Raw genomic sequence first — 27,760 nt, forward strand, 5'->3', positions numbered from 1 at the left:
GATGGAACATACGTCCAACATTCTCCTCCACACCCTCTCTCTCCCCCGCCATAATCCCCGCAATTCCCCCAAACACAGCTGCCGTCCTCAATGGCGGCGCCACGAAATTCCTCTCCCCATCAATCTGCTTCATGAATACCCCGATCTTCAGCGTACTATTGATCTTACTATCCTGCAACAGATACCTCCTCACCACCCCCTCTTCCCCATCGACCTGATCGCTCTCCTCTACATATTCCGCGAGATTCAGCACCACATGCCCCAGTGGTACGCGCTCGACCTTTGTAACGGTGCCCGAGTGGAATTCTTGCAGGATCTCGAAGTGGATGGGACATTCGGACAGATTGTTGCTCTTGTCGATGGTGAGGCGTACGGGGAAGGTGCGCGCGTAGTCGAACTGTACTTTGTGCTCTGTTATGGGACAGCGCTCTGTGCGGCCCGTGTGCTCGCCGCTGGTGGCAGAGGAGGAGGGGAGGCTGTATTTTATGAAGGCGGTGCCGGTTACGAGGGGGACGTTGTTGAGATCTATTATCTGTTGTTTTGGTGAGTACTCTAGGCCTGGTAGCAAGGTAGGTGGGGAAGGACAACGTACTCGTAGGGTGAGGTCGAATTTTGGCTGTGCTAGATGTTAGTTTTGTTTACTTTGGGGTGAGGGGGATGGTGATGTTTTGTTCGGACCCTGCGAGACTTGGGGACTATGAGTTTTGTCAACATGATTAGTATTGTTCTGGGGTGAATATTTGCACATGAAGGAGATATAATTACTCAATGGATTATTCATGGTCACAGTACAGTTGCTCTTGAGCAATCCGTTTGTGGAAGTTGCGAACGTGATGTCTAATGGTTTCCCTTGATGGAATGCATGTTCGGATGGCGAGGCTGAATGACGTCTATAGAACGGAGTAACGGAGTTACACTACAAATATTCTAATCGCCCATGATTATCGTTGCACGTGATAGACTGTGAATCCAGTTCAGTCTTAGCGTTGGTTTATGGCTGAACTGGCCATATTCATGAATGAACCGGAACACATATCTGACGGCATTTATATGTTGCAGTAGCAAGGCCAGAGGTATTACAAGCATCAGTTGAGTGCAAACTACATGGCTGATCCAAAACTTGCATCCTCTCAAAGCTATCAACCGCACCTTGAATCCAGTTCACGATCGTCAGATGCACCGAATCAAAATTTCAGACTTCCACGCAGCCCCAAGCCGAGGTATTACTTACGACTAGATGATAACAGAGACCATGTCGCAGATTCGTAGGCAGCAAATATCCATGTACTGTATATTCTATCACCTGGGTGCGATTCGAGAGAATGCAGCGCATTAAAGAGTGGCTGAAGCTATATTTTTTAAAAGTTACCTTACACCAAGATCTCCTCGCAAGGCTACCTAGGTATGTTTTGGCAGGCAGGTAGTCTTCTCAATAGAAATTACAATCCGCACCTTTCGCGTGGAATTAGTCGTAGAATATACGGAGTAGTAAGGAGTTGTGACTTGCAAAGTGTATTTGTGTCGAGTCTCCTTTAACAGGCAGCACTTCGTACACTAAACTACTACTGTACTCGTACCCCTGAGACGATTCTCGAGACCGCATCACGTGCGCGAACATGGTTCGTTTTTCAAAATGTCACTTGTTTGTTTCATACAGTAGAGTAGGAGGTCAATGAGTAGGCACCGGCCCAGCTTGCGCTGCATAACCTGAAGGCGGCAGTGGTTGCGCTGCATGTGGCTGCGGAGAGCCCATCTCACTCACATTCCCCGACGGAGGTTGAGTTTGCGAGCCATACGTGTGCGGACTCGCGAGTTCGCTGACTGTAGGAACTGGTGATTTGGGAGTCTTCGCATTCGCATCGAGAATGGTTTGTTGGTCTTGCTGCTGCGCGAGGTTGTGATGAGGGGTGTTTTTCTCAGGGGTAAAAGGACCGCTCACGCTCATGGGTGAGACGGGTACTGGTGCGGGACTTGGGATTGGAGCCCATTGCTGGTCTGGAGACAGGGTCTGTGGTTGCTGGTAAGGACCGGTGGTGTATTGTGGTGCGGGTTGGGAATATCGCGGGTCAGCTCCTGGTGGTTGCATGTATTGTCCGTATGCTTGCTGTATGGGTCCTTGTTGCATCGGTGCTGGTGGGGATACTTGGTTCTTCTTATTCTTCTTCCTGAGGCAGAAGACCCAAATCAGGAGACCAGCGATGGCAATTGCTGCGAATGGCCCGACAACCACACCTGCGATCCATGCTTTGCTGCTATTTTTCTTGGGGGTCGGAGTTGGAGCCGGGGTAGGAAACGTAGTTTGACCGCCAGGAGGAACGGTGACTGTGGTCGGGGCCGAAGAGAAATCTGTAGACGAGGGGCTAGAAGGGATAGTCGTTTGTGCTAGATTGAGGAGGTCTGTCAAAATATTTCTTTTTTAATTTTCACCTATTGCATACCTGCTGAATTCGACGCCGGCATGTTTTCATAGAAGTTTGTTTGCACACCATCGGTATCACAGCCAATCCAAAGGGTAGGATTAGCATCATTCGCTGTTTGCAACACGAAGTCGGTATTGCATGTATATGAGCTATGAAAGTTAGTAAAATTTGCCAACCCAATTCCAGCTCAACAGACGCACCATGAATATGGCCCATCTCCATACATGGCATAGGCACCAGAACAAGCCGTCGCGAAGCTATTACGCCCACAAGCCCCTAGCGCTGTATCGCAGCATACTCCATACGATGCAGAAGTCGTGAATGTTCTGCCTGCCAGACATTCCGCAGTCTTCCCTTGAAAACAATTATTATACATACTGTCTGTTCCTCGGACCTCACTCACATGACAATGCGCCGGACGAAGAGTAGTATCCAACAAAGCCTTGCGGGTTGTCGGCTTGCCTTGGGATTACTGCTGCTGCTGTAATTATCAGAGCACGCTCAGCAACAACATGAGCAGAAACGCCACCCAGACATGTTGAGAGAGCAACTATCAGACGTGAAGTAATCATTTTGATATTTTCAGCCTTTGTATAACAAAAAGAGAAATGTGAAATCAAATAAAAAATGGAAGTAGATCCATCATGGTACCTCATATACTTTACTGGCGAAAGCATGATTAGCACAGCCCGCATGTTAGAAGAGTTTATTGCGCTCAGCCGCAAGCCTCAAAACAAAAGATTGGTCAAGTGAGTCGAATGCCAATTTTCAATATTTGCAGGCCGACGCCTCGAACCATCGGATTTGATGAGCTGTGAAAGCGACGTGCGGCAGGGCTGAAACTAGTCCGTGGAGAGTCATGTTCACCCCTTGGCAGCGGGATGTAGCTGGTAAATTTCGAGTTTATTCTGTCTCCAAGACTTTGACCCCTCTTCAATGTCAACTCCACGCGGGAGTCGTCGGTAGAGAATTGACTGCATATAACTGATAGGAATCAGGACCCGGGTTTCGTATTCCCCGTTCTTTCCTGCCTCCTAGTTGAGGTTTTATTGATATGACTAGAAGAAGAAGTTGTACATCAGACGCCAAGAAGCGGCTGAAGGTTGTACTGCACGTTCTAAACATGTCGAGTACCCGAATCAAACAAACAACGACATCGAGAGTAACATACTCTTCGTAGGCTCCGCCGCATCGGTAGCATTTAGGCAAGCTTGCGGATAGTCGAGATCTCGGAAAAATCTGTGAAGTATAAATTGCTAAAGGCTCAAATGTTGAAGATAGACAAATGTATTTTAGCGAGAGCACTGAAGAGATAGACAGGAACGCCAAATAAGTCAAATACTTCACTGCTGCAGAGCAATACTCAAGCTCTGCCATTGCGGCTCAAACGTCGGAGTGAAAAGAAGAGACTTTAACGAAGGAAGTTATTCAGCAAAATAATAAGGCCAAATCTAGGCCCCACTAGAGCTTATGCATATAAACCTGGGGAAATTCCGCCACTTCAGATCCAGATCCAATTTGACTCCGGCCAAGCGTTGTTCTATTCGCCATGATATCGTACAAAGGCAAGCTGTTTGTTCGTTCATCTAACCCCATATCCTCCACATTACGCTCTCTCGCTACCTCTCAACCTGACCGCTTGACCGTACTTCTGTAGCTTGGTGATAAGCTGATCACCCTGCTTAACCACATCGTTATATTGCTTGTTCTTGGAGTCGGGTCTGTTGGTCTCGATAATACCCTTTCCAGTCACACGGTCGATAGTACACGGAATGCGTTCTGCGGCAATGAACTTGGCCAGATCACTGTAAATGGTTAGTAAAAGAACTGGAAGTTTGAAAAGGGTGATAGCATACCGGTCCAAGAAATCCACGGAAACGCCAAAGTCATTAGCCATACTCTCAAGCCCAACAACACGATAGCTTTGCAGCAGTTGTTGGTAAGCACGAAGACGCATCTCTCTAACAAACCAACCTCTGTGCTCGTAAAGGTATCGGTCCTGGCTTAGAAAGTTGACCTCCACAGCTGCCAAAGCACCAAAGAAGTCACGGTAACTCCCAGTGTACAGACTGCTCACAAGCTGTGCAAGCGGCGAAAAATCGACCGCGACTTCAGCCTCTGGTTGGTCGCTTCCGAGGGTGGTGAGGTTGACGACGGTTCTGGCACCTGATGGTGTTGCTGAAGAGACATCCTCCATCTCCTCATCAGCTCCTGGACCAGCTGAAATCGCCCCCGAAAGCGCATCAAGCTTGTCATCGCCATCACCTAGAATAGCCTTGATCTCTGGCGCATCAACAACCTTTGTCTTAAAATCGACTCGCTTTAACGAAACAGATCCAGCCAAGACGGCATAGACGACGAGGGAAGAGTAGGAGCAAAGTTCGTAGCTAGTGAAAGTAGAAAGACTGTCGAGAAGGAGAGGAGCGGCCAAGTTGTAGGATCGAGCTGTGAGGAGATAGAGTCCCTGGTATGCCTTTAATCGATTCCTTCGGTCCCAGTCTCCTCCACTCTCAACCAACGCCTTCGCCCGATCCACATGCTTCTTCACCAATAACTTGTCGCCGTAAAATAGACCCATTCGAATGATAGCGAGCACGAGATCAATCTTCGTTCCCAAAACGCCTGTCTTTTCGAATACCTCTTCGTAGGCTGCAATCGATTGGTCCTAAGCCAACTTGTCAGCATTCCATATAATCTCTAATAGCCATAATATTGCAAACCTTGTCTCCAACTCGAGCCCAGAACTCCGCACGCTTTCCTCTAGCAGCCTGTACTTCGGTTTCCCCAGCCTTCTCTTCCGCCTCCTCTTCCTCCTTCTTAAACGCCTCCAACTCCTCGTCATTCTCCTTCTTCAACTTCTCATATAGAGCCTCGTCCCACGGTAGGTCGATCTTGGGTATTGAGTTCTTGCTTGCCACCATACCAGCAGCGCTAGCTTTTCGTCCAGGCGGCTTTGTAGAATGCGTAGAGCTTACCCCGGTGGCGTTGAGGATGCCTTCTGAAGGGTGGGCCAGATACCGGTATAACGGCGCCATCTTGTGCTCGGCGATTGCATCTTGTAGGCTCTTTAGGGATGTTTGCTGGATGGTTTTGGGCGAAGAAGGGTTGGTGAGAGTGAAGATGTGCTGGGCGAGAGGGAGGAGAGGATACTTCGCATATTGGGGATCGGAACCCATCTTGAGCTGCGAAGTGGGATGTTGAGGATAGTGGGATGGGGTGATATCAAGAGATTCGTGACTTGTAGTGCTTGGTGTTGTTGCATTTATTGTTAATCGGCTTTGAAGGCTGCATGAAGCTCCAGGCTACTAGCGCGACACGAGTCGGCCGGGGTGAATCCAAAGCTTCCAAACGTGACCTCATCCAAACCCAAACCTTCCACTAAAACTTTTATAACATTTAATTACAACCAAATCGAACGTTTTTATACGTTCATTTCAAAGCTTTCAAAGGTGGTACATTCGTCCAATCATTCAAGATGGCAGGCGCAGATGGCTCTCCAGTGGACGACCAACCCCAGCCTTTCAACGCAACCAAACTCGAGCCAGCAAAGAAACGCAAAAGATCACGCTCGCCCTCTGGATCAACTCCCAAACGTCTTTCAGCGCACACCGATTCCCGGCGCTCTCTCTCACCCAATCCTCAAGAACGCCAGCGAACGCCCTCACCTTCTTCCCAAACCCGCAAGCAGAAGCGTCCGGGCCAGCGAGCACGAATCACCGACGCAGAGCGCGAGCACATACGCCAGAAGCAGATTGAGCGGGAGAAGGAGATCGAGGTCGCGAATGCAAAGCAGGGGATTCATGATGCCGTTAAACAACATTATAATGCTGTTCCTGAGCGAGGCCGGGACTGGCGCAAGACAGATAGTCGTATTAAGGGATTGAGAAGCTTTAACAATTGGGTCAAGAGCACGATAATTCAAAAGTTCTCGCCGAATGAAGACTACACTCCTGGTGCACAAGAACGGGGTGGGATGGTCTTTGCGGAAGGTCCTACTGAGGCGAAGGGTCTGCTGGTTCTTGATATTGGGTGTGGGAAGGGAGGGGATCTGGGGAAGTGGCAACAGACGCCGCAGAATGTGGAGCTTTACGTTGGCTTAGATCCGGCAGATGTTTCAATTGATCAGGCTAAGGAGAGGTATCGACAGATGGCGAGTCGTGGCGGAGGTGGTCGAGGCGGACGGGGACGAGGAGGTTATAACAGCAGACCACCACCAAGACTATTCCAAGGAGAGTTCTACGCACAAGACTGCTTTGGCGAATCAATTGAAAAGGTCTCACTAGTCAGAGAAGTGGGCTTTGACGGTTCTGGCGGTCCATCTCGCTTTGGTGGAGGTGGATTCGACGTAGTCAGCATGATGTTCTGCATGCACTATGCTTTCGAGAGCGAGGAGAAAGCCCGAACCATGCTCAAGAACGTCGCAGGTGCGCTGAAGAAGGGAGGCCGATTCATTGGCTGCATACCCAATTCAGATGTCATCAGTGAGGAAGTCCGGAAGTTCAACGAACGCATCGCCGCTAAGCCAGATGAGGAGAAACCCGCAGAGGACGGAGAGAAGTCAGAGAGCAAAGAACTCGGGGAGCTAGAGGAAGGCGAAGCAGAAGAGACCGCCGAATGGGGCAATGACATCTACCGCGTCCGCTTCCCCGGCAAGACGCCAGCCGATGGTATCTTCCGGCCCCCCTTCGGCCAAAAGTACAACTACTTCCTACACGAGGCCGTCGAGGAGGTACCGGAGTACGTTGTGCCGTGGGGAGCTTTCCGTGCGCTTGCCGAAGACTTCAACCTCGAAATGCAGTACCAGAAGTCGTTCGACGAGGTCTGGAACACGGAGAAAGATGACGAGGTTTTGGGTCCTCTGAGTGAGCGGATGGGCGTTAGAGAACGCGGTCGTGGTCCTCTGCTTGTCAGCCCTGAGGAGATGGAGGCTGCTAGCTTTTATGTGGCGTTCTGCTTCTACAAAGTCTAGTAGTCCTTCGGGTGGCGTTGGTTAGTTTGAATGGGAGGTTCTCCAGTGTATTTTATCCTCCTTTGGGGCTGGTGATACAGGTATTTTTCGGGGATCGGGTTTTATGCATAAGGGGATGGAGCATACTAAAAAGCATTTATGGCGAGGTCATTCTACGACTGCCGAATAGATTTATAGCTTTAAATCGATACGCGAATGCAATATGAATGATTTTCAAGAACAAGGGACGATTTGTGTCACATGTGGATGGTTCACAGAGCCGCAGGAGAAAATCAAAGCTCTCGATAGGACATTTTCAACGGAGGTTACGGGATCTTTGCCGTCATTTGATTCATAAATCCATTCAGGGATTCTAATCACACCTACCACCAGTACTCAATTTCAACAGATACCATCTACCTACATGCGTGAGCGTATCATCTGAACTCATCCATTAATTCCTTGTGAAACTTCGCAATACGACCCACCCACTCAGTACCAGGCGCCAAGAAGGTAGTTCTGAAATGCAGTGAGCCGGCTTTTTGCCCAAAGCCGGAGCCAGCTACGACACAGATTCCGGTGGCATCGAGCAGGCGGAAGGCGTAGAACTCATCTGGGGAACGACCTTCTTTCTTGGCTGCCTCGATGGCTTTGGGTGAGAGGGTGATGGTTGGGAAGAGGTACATAGAACCCTGATAACTGTTAGTGTTGAAAGGATGTTGGGTTAGATAGATTCAAACTTACTTGAGGTTCGCCGCACTCAACACCTTCCATATCCTTGAACGCCTCGTATAATGCAAAAGCCCTCTTTTCCAGCCCAGAAAAGATGCCATCATACTCCTGCTTGTACAGCTCGTAACTCGGCTCTCCCTCTTTTGGGGGGTTGATCATCAACTCCACGAGACATTGTCCGATAACAGGCGCGCACAAGCTAATAGACACAAACTTGTAGATCTGCTCCTGGACTTCTGGGTCAATGCCCACCAGCTCAAAATATCCCCCACGGTGCCCACACTCTCCGATAATACCCTTAGAAACACTGTGCAGCGAAGCTAACTCCACATGGTTGTATTTTTTTGGGTCGGCCTTCTGCATCTCCCTCAATACGCCTTTGAAGCTGTGGAATTTGCCTTTGAAGACATTGGTCTGATAAACCTCATCTGCCATAATCACAAGCTTCTTTTCAGCGGCAAAGTCAATGACTGCCTTCACATCCTCTGCTGATAGACTTGCACCAGTTGGGTTGCCCGGGTTGATTATGACGATTGCGCGGACGTCTGTTCCTGCTGCTACCGCTTCCTTGTATGCACCTTTTATGGCTTCCAAGTCTGTACCCCAGTTCTTGGACTCGTCGAGGTAATAGGGAACGCATTGTGCGTCGAGGACTGAGAGGCATGCAGTGTAGAGCGGGTATTGGGGGATGGGAACCAAGACGCCGGTCTTTGGCGTGGCGCAGATGATGTGGAGAAGGGTGCTGACACCTGAAGAGGCACCTGCAGAGAGGTAAATGTCTTTTGCTTCAGCAGAGTGGCCGTCACGTTCTGCGACTTTTGTTAGAGCTGTATACCGTGGTTTTAAGATTGGTACCTACGTTCAAGAAACCTGGCAATACTCTCCCTGATTCCCGTGGCTCCAGGACTGGCACTGTATGCACCAACGGAGCCAACAGTCTTCAGGAGCCACTTTGCCCTCTCAAGAACATCAGTCTTGTATCCCAATTGATTCACCAGCACATCCTCCTTCTCCAAAAGCGCGGGGTTCTCCAGCAAGCTCAATACTTGTCTGAAAAACGTGATTGGCTTCTGGTCCAACTGTTGGGGGTTTCCGATATTGGCAGAGATGACTTCGTCGAAAGGAAGTCCGTGAGAGTCTTTTGTGAGCTGTTCTCTGTATTCCTCTGACCGTACGGCGAGCTCTCCTCTCACGGCATATTTCGCCTCCTTGACGCGGGGGTTGATATTGTCGATGTTCAAGCGTCGAAGTGGGGCAGTGGTCGACATTGTGCGCCGTATCGGTTGTAGGTACTTGGAGGGGGGTTGAAGTGGATTGGAGGATCTATCTGAAGGTACTGTATATAGAGTCAGATCAGCCGGTTATTCACATGAGGGGTATTAAAGATTTCGAGGCTGGAAAAAAGAAGTTTGAAAAACAGTGTGCACAGCGCATGACCCCGCCCCCACCCCCACCAAGGTACATGATACCTTAGTTGGGTATAGCAGTAGGGGTCCTTAGGTACAGTAGGGCTGGATGGAAGGAATAAAGCGCAGATGGCGATCCGATCCGATGGCGAGATCGGAAACTTGCCCTGCTCTTCCCCATGAAATGGATAAATAGAAATATTCTCCGTTGGGCCGTTGGAGTTCCTACATACCCGAAGATCTGTTGAAGCAGTATGAATTGGGGTAAAAGGAAGAAGAGAAGTATTTATTCCCGCGCGAGGGGATTTGCTGGAATCGCATTCGTTTACTCGTGCATGTCCAACTTAATGACGCATTGAGGGGAACCATATCTCTTGCAGGCGGGTTGATCTGAGATCCCGGATTGCTCTTGCGGAAGCTACCACCAAGGGCCTGGCTTTATTATTTTAGGCTCTTGCGCCGTTCAGCGAGTCGGAAGAGTTGGGGGTTTTCGTGAGCGCATTCATATCGACATGACAGGCGGGTTTGATCGGAGCAGGGGATATTCGATTGGAAGCAAAGATGCATCAATAATGCTCCGCGTGCCTTTTCGGGAATGTTTGTTTGCCAGAAGATGCTGTTGAGGAGTTGTTGAGCATTTAATTGGGCTAAGCTTATACGGTACGGTGTAGAGAGATAGTGATTGACGATAGCGACAGATAAGACAAAAGTGGCATCTGTCCCGTACAGTACCAAGTAAATGCAAGACTTCCAACAGTTTTCGTCCTCTTTCTTTTCTCTTTCTTTTTATTATAATACAACGTGGGATAACATGAGTCGAGCTGATTTTACCTAATCATTTTACTTAATTATGCTACGCTTAATGACTTTATTGACCGTCAAGTGCTGCAATGCTGGTGTATTTCTTAAGGTACCTAGGTATCAAGGAGCAAGCTTTTGAAGTACTCATCCGTAGCAAAAAACAGCAATAATTAAACCGCGGCAGATAAGAATAGATTATATCCTATGTACAGCAGGACTAAAATCAAGGCGCTGAAGACCGAAAGTTTGCTAAAAGAACCAGAGTTGTGGTACCCTATCTATTTACCAACTCCCTAGTAATGAGCTAAACTGACATCTGGGTCCGCGATATGCAATAAATACACTGTAAAATTTCCTATACGGGAATATGGCTTCCCCCTAACCCTTCCATGTGGTACTAAATTGATACTCCCGAAACAGCGATGCGCAACAAACATGCTTGAAAACTTCTTGAACTACCTAGGTAGCATAGGAAGATAGAAATGCTTTTCTTTTCGCTTAAACAATAGGGGTCTTCACTTCGCTTCGCTTCCCCCTTTCCAATTTATTCCCCACCAAAAAACTAAAGACATCAAAATAAACAAAACATCAAGTACAAAAAAGACAACCCCTACAAGTACAAACCGGTAAAGTGTTAAGAAAGATGATAACCTACCTTTTCACACCCTCCCAAATTATAAAAGCGAAAAAGCAAAAAAGACGAGCCAGGACACCCCGAAGGATAAAGATCATTAAGTTAAACCTGGCTGTTTGTACACAATTATAAACACGCAAGTGGCCAACTTACGCGGTGTACGGAGAACATTCTTGCTTATTTCATTACTTATATCCTTAGGTACAGACATTCAATCATAGACTGCAGACGCCGCAAATTCCCCGTTTCGGTATTCTCAGGGAGACCGCTTTTGACGTTGGCACAAAACGCGCCTTCTGAAACTAAAGCCACTTATTTTACAGACGGTATTTTAGCCTTCAAAAACACCAAATCTCTGGGGATTTCCGTGCCCTTTCCCCTCATCGTGTGCTTCAATATGGGATTCTTCATCTCTCGATCAGAGTGTTTCTACTCTTCCCGATTCGATATATCTTTCGAGTTTGCTTCTCAGGCCGAGGTTCCGAATCTCCGATTTACAAAAGTACAGAAGGAGTTCATCGTAGTGAAAGGTACTGCAATCACACCCGAGTATGTGGCCTTGATACAGATCAAAATACTTGAGCCCGCTGGTAGCATTACCGTCATAGATATTAATAGCGCAGAACTTGTTTTTCGGTATCACCCAGGGCTACATATGCATGTACTGTACCTAGGTGCATATGTCTTCATCTAGGTCGTAAACGCGCATATGACATGTTCGATCAGCGCAGTGAGCTAGAGCAAATGTCAACTTGCCAAATAGCATATTGAATCTCTTGGAATGGCATGGGAAAGCTTTTTTATGCTCGGTCCGCTGTGGTAGCAGTAGCGGGGGAGGACAGAATAATGCTGCTCTGCTCATTGTGCTAACATATACTATCACTCGATGGGAAGGTTTCAATTGACCAAGCAGTTGCATCACGAGATCAAAGATGGAGGCTATGTAGACTATCTTTCGTGTGAATTGGTTGACGTGTAGGTGGCAAATCGAAGCAATGGCTGATTGATAATTATTCGAATATTCACGTTTATATTACATACTACGAGAGACTTCCACAGCAACCGAAGAAGTGTAGTCCATATGTTGTTTTCAGGCTTCTACAAGTAATGCGTTCGAAATAAAGCCATTGGATTGATATCTGACAGCTGCTCCCTCCCTGATCTGAACTGCAAATTAAAGCGCCAAGCCATTCATGTCCTTTCCATCGATCATACAATTGTGTAACCATCTGCAATCACTTTTGGACCCCACCAAGATCTTCATCTTCATTTTCATGACTAGCGAGACATACAATGTAATAGTAACCCCTATCAAAATCTGCAAATAAACCAGGTTCGTCGATCGAGAATGCGAGCCAGTTCCATGCATACGGCAACCACACTTAGAAGTATCTTAATACTGCAGTGAGAAAATGGCCGTGGCTTGTGACTCTACCCTATAACCAATGTTGAAGAAGGGCTGTCGCCATTCATTGCCTCACCCCATCCACCACAATAGCAACAAGTTTGAATTCCGGAGTAACAATGTCGTAATCATCGTCGTAATAACTTATAAGTTCATCTCTGACTGTACATAAGGACTTCCATTCTCCTGGTGTCGCTTCGTCTTGGTCCAGATCGACAAATTCAAATGATCCATCACCCGGGAGCAGCTTCCCGCAGTAGTACAAGTAAACATCCGTGTTGATATGAGCACCATGATCCTAAAATAACAAAAGATTGAACCGAATCTCGTATGCAATTGAAATCATCAAGTCACTATCAGACGGATCGAAGTAAACATTAACAGCCCAAGCAGGGGTTTGATCCAGACGCCATAAACACGCATGTGCGTTAGTTTCGAATTGTCCCATGGGGCATATTCGATCAGCCTCGAAATTACTGTAAATTCTTGCGAGAGTGGTAAGTTTGAGGCTACCTGCTAGGTTGATCTCCGTACCAAAGCTCAACTTGTAAAACTTGAGAGCAATGGTTCGAGATTCTTGATTTGCGTGTAGAATACCGGGAACTGGACGAGTAGAACAGAACTAGAAAGGGATGAAGGTGATGGGTCTATCGGCCTGCCTTCGATGTAACGTCATTTCCTCTCCGATTGTTGGCGCCCATATATCGAGATTGCGAGGCAGATTTGCGGCGCGCTCCCAGACCATATTCCGAAGTTCCGGCGCCATCTTTGGAAAGCACGTGAAGGTCCGGTCTGTCATGGAGCTAAGGCTGTTCTCGTTGCTGGTGTCTGGAGGGGGGGTTCGGTAGCCATCTTAGATGTTGTTGTCGAATGAAGTTAGTTGAGGATGATCGAAGGTCGAGTTCGGCGCAGTCAAGAGGGGGGATCGTGATTCTTCGAGGAAAGTCGCAAGTCCAAGTTTATGCTCGAGTAGCTTCCTGACAAAATGCAAATCGATCGTGTTGCAAGTTTTCGAATGTGGATGTCAAGTTGTCAAGAGACGTCGAGGAGACAATGAATGCGTGAAACTCAACATCTTAGCCGAGCCGATCCATCCTACCTACAAATAATTTACACCGCCCAGGCTCACTATTCAATTACCTACAACACACTTTCGTCGATTGCACCATGTTGTACGTACGACAAGTTTCCAAATGAACCCACCGCAGGTAATTGGGTAGAAAATGGATATGCCAGGGGTACCTCATACCTCTTGGCTCGCCATCGATTAGTAGATGCTATCAATTATTCACAGCCTTCGAGCGCGCAAGGCCACTTCCTCATGATTCCCAACGTTGGAGCAGGCATCTTAATTCATGATGTTAAAGTCAATTCATATGAAGGAAAATATTGTGGTTCGCGGGTCGTTGCAAGTGGCGTGAAGTTCCGCATCCATTTGAATCTGAATTTCAATATAGTCACATCTAGGCTCAAGAATGTTTCTGTTGCCAGATTTTTATTACAAGAAACCAAGATATAATAAGCAGACTTCGCAAAATATCCCCAAAACTATCTGTCACCAAACAATTCCTTTGAAAACATTCTGCATCCAAAAAAACAGTTGGATCTCCTCCGTTCCGCTCTCAAAACTAGCCATTTGGTGCCAAAGCCATATGCTGACCTTTTCCATTAAAGGATTCAGATTGCGAAAGGGCCACTCGATCTTTGGTAGCTTCTTGTACTTTGTTTCCCCAAGCCCGACCAAGTCGAGCGTTATAATGCAACCATAGGTAGTCTCGGCAATACCAACAAACGGTGAGTTAAGCGAGGTGGCCCGAAGAAGGGGGGGCCCCGAAGGGTGGTGGGGGACTTAAGTCAGGTAAACCTGCAAATAGATGTCCCTACTTATTTCAAATCTCACTTTTTAATTATATACCAAATAACTAAATGGCAGAATTTCAAGACCTGATCACTGAGGTTGCGGCATATCTGGAGACATATATGAAGAAGTACGACGGCTCCCACGATTTTCATCATCTTGAAAGAGTTTTGGGATTATCCCACACCATTTACGAAAAGCTCAAAACAACAAAATCAGCGTCCTCCGTACCCCAACTAGCTCTAGATCCCACGATCATAACACTCTCAGCACTTCTCCACGATGTAGGGGATAGAAAATATCTGCAAAAAGGCGATGATCCAAGTATCATGGTGCGAGATCTGCTTCTTGGATTTGGCGCCGAGCAGGCCCTAGCAGAGAAGGTGCAGATTATCTGTAGCGGAGTGTCGTACAGCTCGGAAATCAAAGACCGTGATTACGTCAAGACGCTCATTGCTCAATACCCGGAACTAGCCATAGTACAAGATGCGGACCGCCTCGATGCCATCGGTGCTGTTGGCGTAGGACGTGCCTTCACATACGGCGGTGCTGTTGTTAATCCAAGCAGACAGGATATGGAGGGCTCGATCGCGATGTTTGAGATAAAACTTTTTAAATTGGAGGGGATGATGAAGACGGAACCGGGGATGCAGATGGCGAAGGAGAGGATTGCTATTTTACGGACCTTTCGGAAATGGTGGGATAAGGAGGTGAAAGTTGCAGATTTAGGAGCATCGATCTTGAGTTCTGCAAGCCAATCACACACCGAGTGAAGTGGCAGAAGTATAGGCCCAGCCTTTGCAGTAATTTCCAAGGAAATCTATAAAATGAACTGCGGGTGACTAAAACCTTGTTGTTGTTCGTGGAGGTTGCAAATTGTCTCAGAACTTAAGGATGACCAAAGACAAAATTCTATTATCGGCCACCTTAAGTGATACGTAGTGGTGCTGTTCAAGCTACAATGCGGTTGGAACCAATACTGCAATGCGGTTGGAACTAATACTTCATGTTGCGCAGACCAATCGAGCCCTCATGATACACGTGGACGCTATGGACTAGCGTGCTGATAAAGTCTGCCATCATGAATATAATATTATCCTGATCATTCCTTCAATCCCCAGCTGAGCCGTGAGTATGGATAGACATCACGAATAATAAGACTACAAACAAAACCAATAGTAGACTTGTGACTTGTGATATCACCCCCGTAATACCAACAAAACTAGAAATATTATTAATATTGCAGTAATCATATTCCCCATACAGTAGTAATTGCTCACGTCCGTAGACTAGAACGGAACCAGCCCCAGCGAAAGGGAAAATTAATCCTGAGTTTACCGGTATTCAAGGATCTATTCAGCCTATTAATTAGTGCTTCCTTCAAGTAATTGATTTGATAAAAAGATAGTGCACGTGGGAAACAAATATCTTCACTCAACTATAGCCAATAAGGAATCATGTAAAGAAGTATATAGTAAGTCAATCCTGTTGGGATATATGTCACGTGGTATACGTGACTTAGTATCAATGACTAAGCAGCGATGAGGCTATCCCCACATCGCTGCAACCTTAGCTAGAAACCTCTTCTACACCTAGAAATGCAACCATGAAAACCACAGATTACTAGGCCAACCCAATGCATTAGGTGAAACCATCAAATCCTCTAATACCAATTAATAAAATCCATCCATCTATCTATATTCCAATCTTCCAACCCGCCCTCGAAAAATCACCTGTTCATATCACGTGATGCTCCAATATTAACCTCACATCTCAGGCACCCATAAAATCGAACCTCTGCTCTGCACTGAGCCTCACCTCACGAACCACAGCTCTCCTCGCTCTCCCCATCAAACCCCCCAGCCCAATCCTCCTCCACAATGGCAAAAAAAGGTACCTACCTACCTACCTTCCTCCCTACCCCCTCCCTCCCTCCTCAAATTACAAACAACTAACCCACAAACCCACTCCAGCCAAATCCCGCACCATAGCCGTGCGTCTCGTCTCCATGGCCCTCACCGGCTACTACAAGACCCTAATGCGCCCGCGTACCCATCGGCCGTTGAGCATGCTGAAGTATGATCCTGTTGGTACGTTCTGTTTCTCTCTTGTGTATATATATGGCTAGGGTGAGGGAGTACGAGTCCGGGGTCATTGGGGAAAGGAATTGGGAGTACGGATGAATGCTAACTTGCGGCTGCAGTAAGGAAGAAGGTGTTGTTTCTTGAGCAGAAGCGCGGTGGGAGATAACAAGCGAGTCGCTGAATCCTATACTACGAGATACATGTGCGGAATGAATTGAAGGGGGTGGTGGAAGGCTCGCGAGATGTATATTATACGGGTTTAGACAAAGCATGGGCAGGCGTTTTGGAAGCAAGTCGTTATGAAGCATTGAGATGAGCTACAATTGTATTTGAGGTATAAGACTCTGTAGCAACATGGTGCTCGTGCAAGATATGTGAGCTAGAAGCAGTAGAAGTTCCAACAAAGCATAACATATCCCCCAGAAAATCCCCTTCAGGCAATACATTGTGACCTTCTCCGCATTGTTCGTTGTGCTATAGCTACTAACATGATCACCTTCATTAGGGTACTAGAGCAAATAGAATACCACTCATCGTCGTAGGTGAGCCGCAGAAGAAGCAAGGAAGAAGCAATAGATTAAGCTCAAATTCTGTACTTGTCCGTAAGGAACAAATGACAAGCCGACGAGGACTCAAATTTGCTTCCAAGTCAAGATACTCGTATCTTGAGATCATGGTCTGTGGCCTTATTGGGAATCCGGAATGACTTGACTCAAGGCTGAATTGCGCAATGAAACTCGGCGATTCTTCCCGAAGACCTCTTTAGTCTCGGAACTTCTCGTTCGATTGCGTGCTGGAATACGAGTTGAACTGGCTGCAGGATTTGATGCATGATTGCCGGCTTTTGACCTGGAACTCAAACCGGAGGCACCTTGATTGTAACGTGTTCTCAACTGTTGAGTCTGCTTTTGATTCGTTCCAAGTCCAGCCGACTTGTCTTGCAAGACAGAATCTGACGCCATAGCTGTTGCTGTTGCTGTGTGCATATCATCTTGATTCGAAATGGGGGCTTGTTGCGGGGTTTTCAAAGCACTCTTAGGCGGTGGCCCTGAAGCTCGTCGACGATTGGACTCTTCTTTGGCGGTCAGCTTTTTGTTTCTCTTGGCTGCCGGAGAATGATACTCTTCTACGTCAGAAAATTGCAGAGATTGTGGGAAAATGTAGTTTCGTTTGTATGGTGTGCCCCGGCCAAAACTCTGCGAGTCTGGAATGACCTTCTCTGCTGCAGCAACACCAACTTCTGGATTGGCACCATCCTTCTTTGGCATATCGACCTGGCTATATCGTCTCTTCTTAGATCTCGGGTTGAGTTGCTCTTGGGTCATGGCTGATTTCATGTCCTCAATCATTGGTCCATGGTCAATGAGAGGACTGTAACCAATTGGCGTAAAAGCCAAAAGTGGTTTGATAGATGAAGAAGTCCCAGCAGATGGGGGCAAGTCTCGATCAGCGCCTGAATTGAGCGCTGCTGGTACACGATATTGAGAATATGAGATCACTGTGGGAGTCAACAGCATCTCGCCATCATGAGGCTGGCTACTCTGACGACGCTTAATGATCCCACGCGCGGATGCTTGACGGGAAAGCTTAAGCTCTTCTCCGACCTCGGAAGAGGGCTTCGTAGCCAATACTGGCTGGACAGTAGTGGCACGAGTAGTTTCGGATTGCGGAGGTTGACAAACGTTACTGCCGGGGCGTGCAGAAGTTTGAACTGAAGTTGGATTATGGGTGGTCGGCAGGGAAGCGAACTGGATCTCAGGAATGGAATCGGGCTTCTCTGACCTAGAATTGGCTTGCATTCGTGGATTGGAAGCTAACGTATGCTGTTTCATCGCGTCACGTAACATTCTCTTTGGACTAGGCATTTTCCCCTTGAGTATCTGGTCATCTTCATGGCCAGGATGAGAAGGAGTCAGTTGGAAAGTTGGCCGTCGCTGTATCTGCTGCGGCGTCTCTTGATGAGTCGATTCGATGGTTGGCATATTGGCCTTCTTCGATGAGCGGTAGGGTTGTTTCAGGGACTCTACCTGAGCTTGCAAATGTGAAATTTGCTTTTCAAGTGCATTATTCTCCGTTTTAAGGTCTTGCATCTTTGAACCAGTAGCTGATTCAAACTGCTTTTGAAGAGTAGCAAGTTCCTTCTCAAGAGCATTATTTGTCTCTTTCAGAGATGACTTCTCGCGGTTGTCCTTTTCTGCAGCTTCCAGCTTCTTTTGGAGATTGTTGTTCTTCTCTTGATATTCAACCTTCTCTTGTTGTAGAGAATCCAGCTTCCGGAAATTAGTTTCAAGCTCGGCCTGGGAATTGAAGATCGCATCCAGGTCCTGACCGGTTGCATTCCGCACTGTTGCGAGATACTCTTGGAGCTCTCTAATACCATTGCCGATGGATATAACGTCACCATCCATTTGCTTACCACAGTCCTGAAGACCTAGTTGCTGCCCTTCTATTCGCTCTAGAGCAACTGCTTGCAGACCAAGTTTCTCTTTATATGAAGCTATCTCAGCTATAACCTTGTCGACGAGAATGGTAGTCGAAAACCCCTCATTTTGGGCTTTTTGCAAACTTCCCTTGGTGCTCTTCAATTCTGTTTCCAACTCAGAGCATTTCTGCGTTAGATTCTTCACTATTGAATCATTCTTCGTCTGCATGTTGGACTTGGTAAAGTCCGCCTTTTTGGCAATTTCCTGTTCCTTCCTTTTTATCTCTTCTTTAGCCTCAGCTTGGATTGCCTTCTTTTCCTCTTCGAAACCGTTGATACGAGTCTGGGCATGTTCCAATTTCCCCTCGAGAGTACGTATATGGTCCGTGTTGCTAGAACCGGTCTCTTTGATTAATGTTAACTCTTCTTTGGCCTTTGCAACGTCTCCATTCGCAGTTTGGATTTGGCCTAAAAGGCCCAAATTCGCAGTCTCGAGCTCTTTGGTAATAGCGAGTAACTTTGGACTCTCTACTGGAAGGGCTTGTGCAGCAGTGAGCTCATCAGACTTTGTAGACAATTGGTCCTGACAATGGTCGAGGTCTTGTTGCGCTTGTTCCAGCCGTGTCATTAAGTTTTGAACCTCCAGATCACTGGCTTTGTTTTTTGCGGCCAAATATGCATTGGACTCTCGCAGCTCCGATACACGATCGTTGAGCCCCTTTTGTATTTCGGTGTCGATTTTGAGCAGACCCAGACGTTCTTTGAAGTCTTCGAATAGCTTGTTGACCGATTCATGGACAGATGTTCCATTACTATCTGAAGCTTGTACTTTGCTCTCAATCCTGAATTATATAGTTAGCAATTGTCGTTTGCGTATTTCTACTAAGCAGTCTACCATGGACTTACCTGTTACACAAATCCTCGATGAGTTTGACTAAAGAATGTGGTGGTTCAGCTTGGTGGTCCTTGAGTTCACCAACAGCATTTATAGCCTGGTCAATTCTGCAACATGTCAGCACAAATAAGTCATTCTCGGGTGGGGGTGGGGTGACGCACTTTGCTTGGGTTGCGCTCGCGGACGTCAAAATCTCTGTTAAGCTACCGTCATCTTTGGTGAACTCCTTGATGACTTCACTGGGAATCTTCTTTAGGAGCGTCATAAGCTCTTTGTGAGCTTCTACTTGTGCTGTGAGCTGCTTATGAAGTTGGTCTGAGTTGTGGTGTTCACGTGACAACTCAATCAGATTCTTCTTCAGGTCGGCGTTGAGCAGCTCGTTCGTTCTTGAAGCTAGGTCTTGTAAGAGTGTAGACCTTGAACAGAAAAGCGAACTCACAATCTTCCAGCTTCCTCTCGAATTCCTGCTTCTTCAAAGCATCTTGGCTCATCAGCTCATGCGACCAAAACAGTTGCATATTACTTACCTGTTGTAAACTTCTCGGCAATCTCTTCTGCCTTAGAAACTTTGACGAGCATGTCCTTCTCATACTTCTTGGCAATCTCTTCTGCCTTAGCAACTCTGGCGATCATATCCTTTTCATACTTCACTAGTTCATCAGCCTGCAGCCGCATTTCCTTGATTTCCTTGATTTTTAAGTCCATCTGGTCAACGACAGATTGCTTCTGGTTAGTGGCGTACATCGCGATAACCTCAGCTGAAGTCTTCCTCATTTCATCTGCTTCGTTCATAAGCAGCTTTTGCGTAGTAACAACCTTGTTCATATGGTCTCTGTATTGAACATGGAAAGTTCCGTATTTCTTCAACTTCTGTGAAATGTCCCTCTTTTCCACTTCCAATGCTTCGATTGTCTTCTTGTATTCGTCCGCAAGGTCGTTAAGCCTTTTGATTTCTTCTTGCTTCAACTGGCAGTCATTGATCATTTCTTCGAAAACGTGCGCCTTCTCGATGAATTTTCGGAAAGCACTGTTAGGAGAATCCTTCTGAGTAGGTTAGCGGATTGACTCTATGCTTCCAGACGAGAACCTTACCTTGCCATGAACTGAGAGGGGTGAGTGCGCTTGCAAAGATGTCTGGGATTCATGTTCTCGTAAAGCATCTTCAACAACGGGTTCGATCCTTGAAGCCTCGCGCGGCTGCATTTGTCTGGACTTTTGAACTTTTGTGGCTTGGATTGGTTGCAAAGCGGAGTGCTCGGAAACCCCTTTTGGTTCCAATTGGTTTAGCGCCATGGGCCTGCTGGCCCTGTTCAGTGGGGTGCCCATATTGCTTCGCGGTGGCCCATGTTCAGTAGGGGTCTTTGATGCAGATCTTGAAGGTTGCTGGAAACATATTGTGCCTGTAATTTCATTGCTAGGGTTGATCGGGTTGACTGGTACTGAAGCATGAGGTACGGCGCCTGCCGGTTGATCAGGAGCAACCATGTACTTATTCTCAACGAAGGAAGGCTGGCGAGAGTGAACTGCAACTGGCTGAGACTTGTTCGTTAGCTGAAAGCTACTAAGAAAGATTTTATTACTTACTGCGCTTTGGATTGCATGAGGAAGCTCTGACTGGAAATGTTTCTTTAGCTTGGATTGATATTGGCAATAGAGTGATTCTTACACTAATAGGTTCTTCCACATGACTCATTTGCACGTCTAGAGGCTCTGTCGAGTTGCTATGACCACGTCCGTTTGTATACTGATCATAGGCGATAGAATTACGAATGTATTGCTCGTGTCTATCCTTGAGGACAGCATCGTGGTCGGGAGCCAGTGAACGTGTTTGCCGGCTAACGTTTGGCGGGAATTCTGAGAACGAAAAACTGGGTCCTTTAGGCTGTAGATTCCTCGTAGACCCAATAGGCTCACTGGTTGGGGTTGGATCTGTCGGGTTCAATCGCGAACTATTTGAAGTACGTTGCATCTCTGGAAATGGTGCTTTGATTCGCTTGGCCCTGATAATTCATGTTAGCAAGACAGCCTAAGAAATTTGCGGGCGTAGGTCATTATACCTGGTTGGTGCAATAAAGGGCGGTCTTAGGCCTGATTTGGTTCGGATAGCTGAATGTTTTACTTGATAAGCAGCTAAAGTGGGCGATGCTGCTTGTCTAGCAGGTTTCTGCAGAGCAACTCCTCTGGAAGATTGCCGTGGGTGGGCCGCGTGGGAAATAACTGAGACAGTCGGCATCTGTACATAAACAGGTAGCTTCAATGATGTCTCTCGATCGAGGGGATGCCGAGATACACGCTCTTTGTTTGAGTGCAAGAGGTGAGGAGGGATAGAAGCAGTTGAAACAGCCGGGACTAGCAGTTGGGCATCAGGCTGTAAAGTTGGGTCTCGCTGCAAAATCTTTCGGGGAATAAACTCTTCGGCGGCTTGCCCCAAAATCGAAACGTGAGTAGTAGTCGATGTCTTTACCTGGGGATCAATTGGCATCGAAGGTGTCTTCCCTGCAGAAAGCTCCTGTGTGTGGTCCTTGGCATGTTGCTTGGGTTGTGAAGCGAGGTACTCATCACTTCTAGCAGGACTAGCAGGAGTTGGTGAGTGACAGAGAGGAGTCTTGATGGGTAGTTCAGGCTGAACGGCCCGGATCGTCTCTTGCGGTTTCGATTGAGCTGCAATAGAACATATTAGCAGAGTCGATAAAAGCATATGCCATTACTGACCTTGGAGTTTTGGGACGGTATGCGTAACAGGAGACTCTTGCGGTGGCTGAGACTTGGGAGCCCCCTTGCTACGCTTCGGTGGGGGCAGTGCGTACTGCCCAGCTTTGGCTTTCTTGGCTTTAGCAAAAGTGAACTCTTCATCTGGGCTTATGTCGCGCGCGACCGGTCGCGTGATGAAGGCATCGGTGGGATCTTTATTTCCACTTGGTGGTGAATTAGGTTTCTCCGTGATGGCGGGCCTCAAGACTCGATCCGTTTCTGGAGAAAATGGATGATCTCTAGATGCTAGCGATACCTGTGTCTCCATAGCTTGTGTGTCAATTTCTACGTTAGCGAATTGGGTCTCTAATATCCTGGACTCGAGGCTCTCTTGTCCAAATGACTGGGTGTCTGGTTCCAGAGGAGCGAATTGAGTCTCATCAATTCGAGATGCATAACTGTTGGAACCTTGATCCAAATTGTCTTGACCCAGCAAGACCTCCACGCTGGATTGAGTGCCGGGAATCTGGGGACTGTGTTCATCATCATCGGACAGCGGTTGATAATTGAAGACATCAAACTGCTCTGGCAGGACCTGACTCTCTTCTTCTAGGGGATTGGGCGTCATTGATGATGAGGCGGCAGGCCTATGGTGTAGGGAAAGTTGAGAGAAGCGTGGGCACTGAAAAATTGCCTCAAGGGGTGACACCACGAAGATGAGCAGCCCGATGAGCAATCGCTTGATGTGTATTAACGCTCGCAGGAGAACTTGGAATGTATACGGAAAGGGGTGTGATGATATTAATGAAGAGAGAAAGGGCAAAAGGGAAGAAGAAAGAGACGAGAGCTCGGCAAATTTGAAGCAGCACAACCCAATTTGGAAGGAACGCCCTCGAGCCCCTTCTCCTTCCGAAGGAAATACGACACTCAATGACGATATCTCAATGGCAATTGCGGCTTGGTGTCGACCTCAATTCTTCATCAAAGGAGAGTGTCACGTGAACTCAACACTACCTTGATATTCATATAGGTAGGTAGATACCTTTCCTTGCTGGGAGGAAAGAGATCTTTGAGAGTCACTAATAAGACATTTGCCTGCTGTCGACGAAGAAGAACACCTACGGCATCCTCAATCCTCCCATCCCTAAAGCTGCCCAGAGCAATGCAACGGCGAACAAGATAGCCGACGACATTGTATCATGTCCTCCCCATCTTTAAATCAAGAAAGGAAAGTGATTTGTACGAAAAATGAACTGGCAGAACTAAAGTATTGAGTCGACGGCTGAACGCATCTCAAGTTCAAAAGTTCATAACTTAGGTATTTACTGCCGCGCATTCTGCAAAGCTCTAACGCTTTAGCTTAGAACATTCTGATGGGAGTCTGTTTCCAGCGCAAGATGAAGATGAAGATGAAGACCAGAGAGAATACCAGACGGTCTGTTCCAGATGGTGGTACTTCTAGCGCTTGAAGCCCATGACACGGCCGATGTTATGAGTCTCGGGGGTGTGAAGTTTCGAGGATATAGAACATACCATGGATGTTTCTTGTAGCTGATGTTATTTGTAGATTGGGGCTCGTCTCCGTTGCAATCTCTTAAGTGAGCTCCACCCTCCAGCGCCTGGCGATGAGTGCGAGTAGCATCTTTATGGAACCAAGTTTCGAGCCAAGGTGACTGATCTGCAAGCATCAATGACCAAACAACCAATCTTGACAGCCTAGACATCCAAGATACCCACGCAGTACCTTAGGCATATTTACAAAGCATAGCGGCGCGTAGTAACACGTCTCAGCATGCGCAAAGTATTCTTCAACATCACCAGCCACCTCAAGGCCACAGAAGAAACAGCGCGCTACTCCTCATGAGACTCCTCTAGCCACAGCTGCGATGTAAATAGCTTTCCAGACATGAACGTACCTTACCTTATATTATGTGGACAAGTCGTCGGCAGTCATCATGTACCCAATGAATCTGACGTTAGATCTCAGTTGTCGTTGTCGTTATCGAGATCTGCCCTCGCTAATAATAACCCCAGCTTACCGCCATCCCTGAAACGAGCCTCCAATTGGGCCACAACATCCCGAAATAGAGACGCTGGGCTCTTTTAACCGCCAACAGTCAGCACAACAGCCAATGAATCTCCCTCATCACCATGCCCCGGATCTCCTAGCTCCCGTCCTCACCCATGTAGGTCAGTTTTGAGAAGCCTTAGCAAAGTGATACAGATTTCTTGAAATACCTTACGGCCCAATAACAGGCCTACGTGTAGCCGCTGTCCTGGGGGTCTGAGGATGCTCTTCATAAAGGCAGTGCGGCTCCCCTTGCAGAAGTGAGCTCACATTTCTCGTCACCAGCAGCAGGCGTTCCTCAAAAAAATCTCATCACAGTCACATTGAGTGCCGGGCGCTTGAGTGAGAGGTTTCACTTGGAACTTGCATTTTCATATTCATATAATGGCCGTAACAATGAGGGCAATGATTCTTCTCGCTTTCTTGCTGAATATCTTCTTTCTACAAGCTACAGCACAAGATTCTACCGCTTCTTCTGCTCCAACGCCAACATCGTCTGTTTCATTGACTCCAGCAATGTCTTCTAGTGCTGTTGCGGCTCAGTTCTCTAGTCTAGCGACTTCTTCTCCCCAGCAGCCGGGAGATGGTGAGTCTCATTCGAAGGACGGTTGATTTGTAAGACATGCTGATTGCTGTTTAGGTCCAGCAGCAGGAGATGCTGGTTCTTCAGCCGGGGCCGGGGATAGCAACGCAGGAGCAGCGGGTGGAGATTCTGGATCGATTACTCTGTCGAGAGGCGCAATCATTGCACTCATAACGATCGCCGGAACAATATGCATTGTTGGGAGTAAGTCGCACGTTGCTGCTGTCATCGGGCATCCACTAATACCGCTTTAGTTGTTTCGTCGGTACTTTGGTACCTTGCAAAGAAACGGTCATGGGAGGTCCGCGCAAAGATCCGAAGATCCGCAAGACGAGTTGCTACTGCCTTGACGCCACGAAGATCGACGTTTCCCAAAAATGTGCAAGACAGAAGGAGGGCTTCGACTCGTGGGTTGACTAAGATAAACGAGGTTCCGAATACGCCGAGGGATGATGTCGAAAAGGGTATGCCCAAAATGAGTTCGTTTGAGCTCTCGGAACCTCCAAAGAAGTCGAAATGGGCGAGATTGGGTCGGTAACTGCGAACGGTTGGGCCACTTTATCAGTTTTTGTTGACCTAGGTAGCGTTGGTGTTTGGGTATTTGGGATTGTTTGAAATTTCCCAGTATATATAGGGCCAGGATATGTTGAGAAGGGAGATGGTTGCGATACCCCCATGTTACTACAATTGACAGAGACTTTGCAATGCGTCTCGGTGTGGTATTGTGTTCTGTAATCACTAGACACAACGTGCTCCCATCACAGGTTCCTAAACACGTTTCCACTGGCGCTCCTCCGACCGTCGTCACGTCTCCCCTTCCGCTCGACAGGAGGTTTGGCACTCTCTTTCTCCTTCTTTCTTCCCTCGGGTGCAAAGGTAACGGATCGCTCGCCGACAACCTCTCCCTTATTCTTATTGACACGGCCCGCACCTTGCATTCGTGATCCCAAAGGCTTATCCTGACGTTGGTGACCAGACTTCTTGTATGAAGAGGATGATATCCGCATTTCAGGCTTGGGCTTGGGCTTCGACATAATCTCATCCTTATCACTGTCCCCACTGTCGCTCGAATTGGCTTCGTCATCTGACGCCTTCCCATTGACGGCGTCAACCTTCGTACTGGGATTGAGTGCCTGAAACTCTCTGCTTCGCTCATCCACAGCAAAATCCTCATCCTCAAACAGTTTGCCAAATCGGTCGTCACCAAGAACACCCATATCCTCATCGACCTTCTGTCTTCGCTCTTGTCTCTTGAGCATCTTGTCGACCAAATTCTGGTTAACCTTGACTTTCTTGCCGCCTCTAATCCTACTGGCTCTTTCTTTCTCAACTTTCTCTTTGACTCTCTTGGTCCTCTCCTCGTCTAAAATGTATGGATTGGCAATAAGCCGAGCTTCCTCGTAGAGCCTCGAGGCAACAAAATATCCGTGCATGTAAGGCCGTAATAGATTGGTTGTCCCAACAAGATGTCCAAGGTTCAAGGCTTTCAGTTCCGGTAGCGTCAAGAACTTGTAATTATCATATGTTCCTGCTGGCGCTTCTTCTGCCATCTCCTCAACCATATTGTCTAAGAATGAGCACCACCTGGGCGCGGGGCCAAGCTGTGGAATGAAGAAAGCGTGCTGCTGCTTGCCTTCGTTCGCGGTCAAGAGCATCCCACTCTCCTTACACCATGCTACAGAATTGATGTCCACAGCTGGCTCGACTGACGTCCAAGCCTTGCCATCAGCCTCGTCCCATAATTTGATGATTCGTTTGTCCGCCGACAATATTTTCTTTTCCTGAGATGATGTTGTCATATGTATTAATGTTTTAATGGGGTATCCATATCCTTGATCTTTGCGCAAAATTGGAACTGGGCGTCGGAGGTCATAGATTTGCACCAGACCTTCAGAGGAACCAGTTGCGAGCGAAATACCTGACCTGTCAAAGTCGAGAGCCGTAATTTCTCCTTCTTGTCCTGACAGAATCCCTACTCTAGCCTTTGACCTCGGATCCCAAAACTCAACAGTCCCAATAGAAGTTCCGAAAGCAAGTAGATTATGGCTCTCTTCTGCAATTGCAGCCGTATTCACACTGCCAGTATTGATCCCACCTTGTAATGCACCGCCTCCAGCTGAAGCCAGGTCATCACCACCGACGTCAACTTCGTAAGACTTCATAAATCTTCCAATCTCGAGGTTCAGTCGGTAAACCTCTCCACTACCATCTGCATTCACGCCAACAGATGGAACCAAAGCTTCAGCCGATTGCTTGTCGTAAATTAAGTCTCTGCCATATCTCGGGAGGCGTGTTTGGTAGTGGCATCCTCCAGGAGTGTGGAACTCGAGTCTTCTGTCGATTTGTAGATGGAGCGATTTAGAATAATCGGAGGATAGGAGGATGAAGGAATGATTTAGGTTGGTGGTATGTCGCGCGAAGGAGAGAGAAAGTTGTGGCAGGTTGTGTGCGTGAATCTGCGGCTTGTATGTGCCAGTACTCATCGCCCATTCTCCATCTTCACTGACTCTTATACACGTGCTGGCTTCTTCGAATTCAAAATCCTGGAGTAATTCGACTCGATTGGCATACTCGGGGTCGTTTTTTAAACTGCGCTTCCGTTGCCGTGCAAGCCAGTCTGGCAGAGGTCTTGCAGTAGAAGCACCGGAGATGGTATAGACCGGCACCTCGTTAGCATTCGTGAGCTTCATGGCGGAGTTGTGTTTGACGGTTTGCAATCGCAGAACCCCACCAGCTTAGATTTGACTTTTGAGATTTGAAGTTCTTCAAGAAATTTATTTTCTTCACTGTACTGTACTGTACAGGGATGATTA

General features: G+C 47.4%; 8 protein-coding genes across 8 annotated transcripts; 4 read left to right on the forward strand and 4 right to left on the reverse strand.

Annotated features, from left to right (window-relative positions):
* On the reverse strand, positions 1-781 carry LHYA1_G006113 (Uncharacterized protein; the record flags this gene model as incomplete). Its single annotated transcript, XM_031151053.1, has 3 exons — positions 1-532; positions 593-621; positions 766-781. Coding segments are annotated over 3 exons (577 nt in total), but the record flags the coding sequence as incomplete, so codon positions are not given.
* Positions 782-4,026: 3,245 nt separating this feature from the next.
* rpn7 (putative 26S proteasome regulatory subunit) lies at positions 4,027-5,596 on the reverse strand (the record flags this gene model as incomplete). Its single annotated transcript, XM_031151054.1, has 3 exons — positions 4,027-4,225; positions 4,277-5,085; positions 5,141-5,596. 3 exons carry the CDS (start codon positions 5,594-5,596, stop codon positions 4,027-4,029), a joined length of 1,464 nt encoding a protein of 487 aa, XP_031003751.1.
* Positions 5,597-5,895: 299 nt separating this feature from the next.
* Positions 5,896-7,389, forward strand: ABD1 (mRNA cap guanine-N7 methyltransferase; the record flags this gene model as incomplete). Its single annotated transcript, XM_031151055.1, has 1 exon — positions 5,896-7,389. One exon carries the CDS (start codon positions 5,896-5,898, stop codon positions 7,387-7,389), a length of 1,494 nt encoding a protein of 497 aa, XP_031003752.1.
* A 416-nt stretch (positions 7,390-7,805) lies between these two features.
* On the reverse strand, positions 7,806-9,368 carry ALT1 (putative alanine aminotransferase, mitochondrial; the record flags this gene model as incomplete). The annotated part of the gene is made up of 3 exons (XM_031151056.1): positions 7,806-8,060; positions 8,113-8,909; positions 8,960-9,368. 3 exons carry the CDS (start codon positions 9,366-9,368, stop codon positions 7,806-7,808), a joined length of 1,461 nt encoding a protein of 486 aa, XP_031003753.1.
* A 4,904-nt stretch (positions 9,369-14,272) lies between these two features.
* On the forward strand, positions 14,273-14,977 carry ypgQ_1 (Uncharacterized protein; the record flags this gene model as incomplete). The annotated part of the gene is made up of 1 exon (XM_031151057.1): positions 14,273-14,977. One exon carries the CDS (start codon positions 14,273-14,275, stop codon positions 14,975-14,977), a length of 705 nt encoding a protein of 234 aa, XP_031003754.1.
* A 1,059-nt stretch (positions 14,978-16,036) lies between these two features.
* Mrpl33 (39S ribosomal protein, mitochondrial) lies at positions 16,037-16,454 on the forward strand (the record flags this gene model as incomplete). The annotated part of the gene is made up of 3 exons (XM_031151058.1): positions 16,037-16,097; positions 16,178-16,294; positions 16,408-16,454. Coding segments are annotated over 3 exons (225 nt in total), but the record flags the coding sequence as incomplete, so codon positions are not given.
* Positions 16,455-24,760: 8,306 nt separating this feature from the next.
* LHYA1_G006119 (uncharacterized protein) lies at positions 24,761-25,485 on the forward strand (the record flags this gene model as incomplete). The annotated part of the gene is made up of 3 exons (XM_031151059.1): positions 24,761-24,950; positions 25,005-25,151; positions 25,202-25,485. 3 exons carry the CDS (start codon positions 24,761-24,763, stop codon positions 25,483-25,485), a joined length of 621 nt encoding a protein of 206 aa, XP_031003749.1.
* Positions 25,486-25,705: 220 nt separating this feature from the next.
* ENP2 (Ribosome biogenesis protein) lies at positions 25,706-27,637 on the reverse strand (the record flags this gene model as incomplete). Its single annotated transcript, XM_031151060.1, has 1 exon — positions 25,706-27,637. The coding sequence occupies one exon, from the start codon at positions 27,635-27,637 to the stop codon at positions 25,706-25,708; it is 1,932 nt and encodes a 643-aa protein (XP_031003761.1).
* Positions 27,638-27,760: the final 123 nt, after the last annotated feature.

Source organism: Lachnellula hyalina, assembly GCF_007821495.1.
Source record: "Lachnellula hyalina strain CBS 185.66 chromosome Unknown contig00111, whole genome shotgun sequence".
NCBI lineage: Eukaryota > Fungi > Ascomycota > Leotiomycetes > Helotiales > Lachnaceae > Lachnellula > Lachnellula hyalina.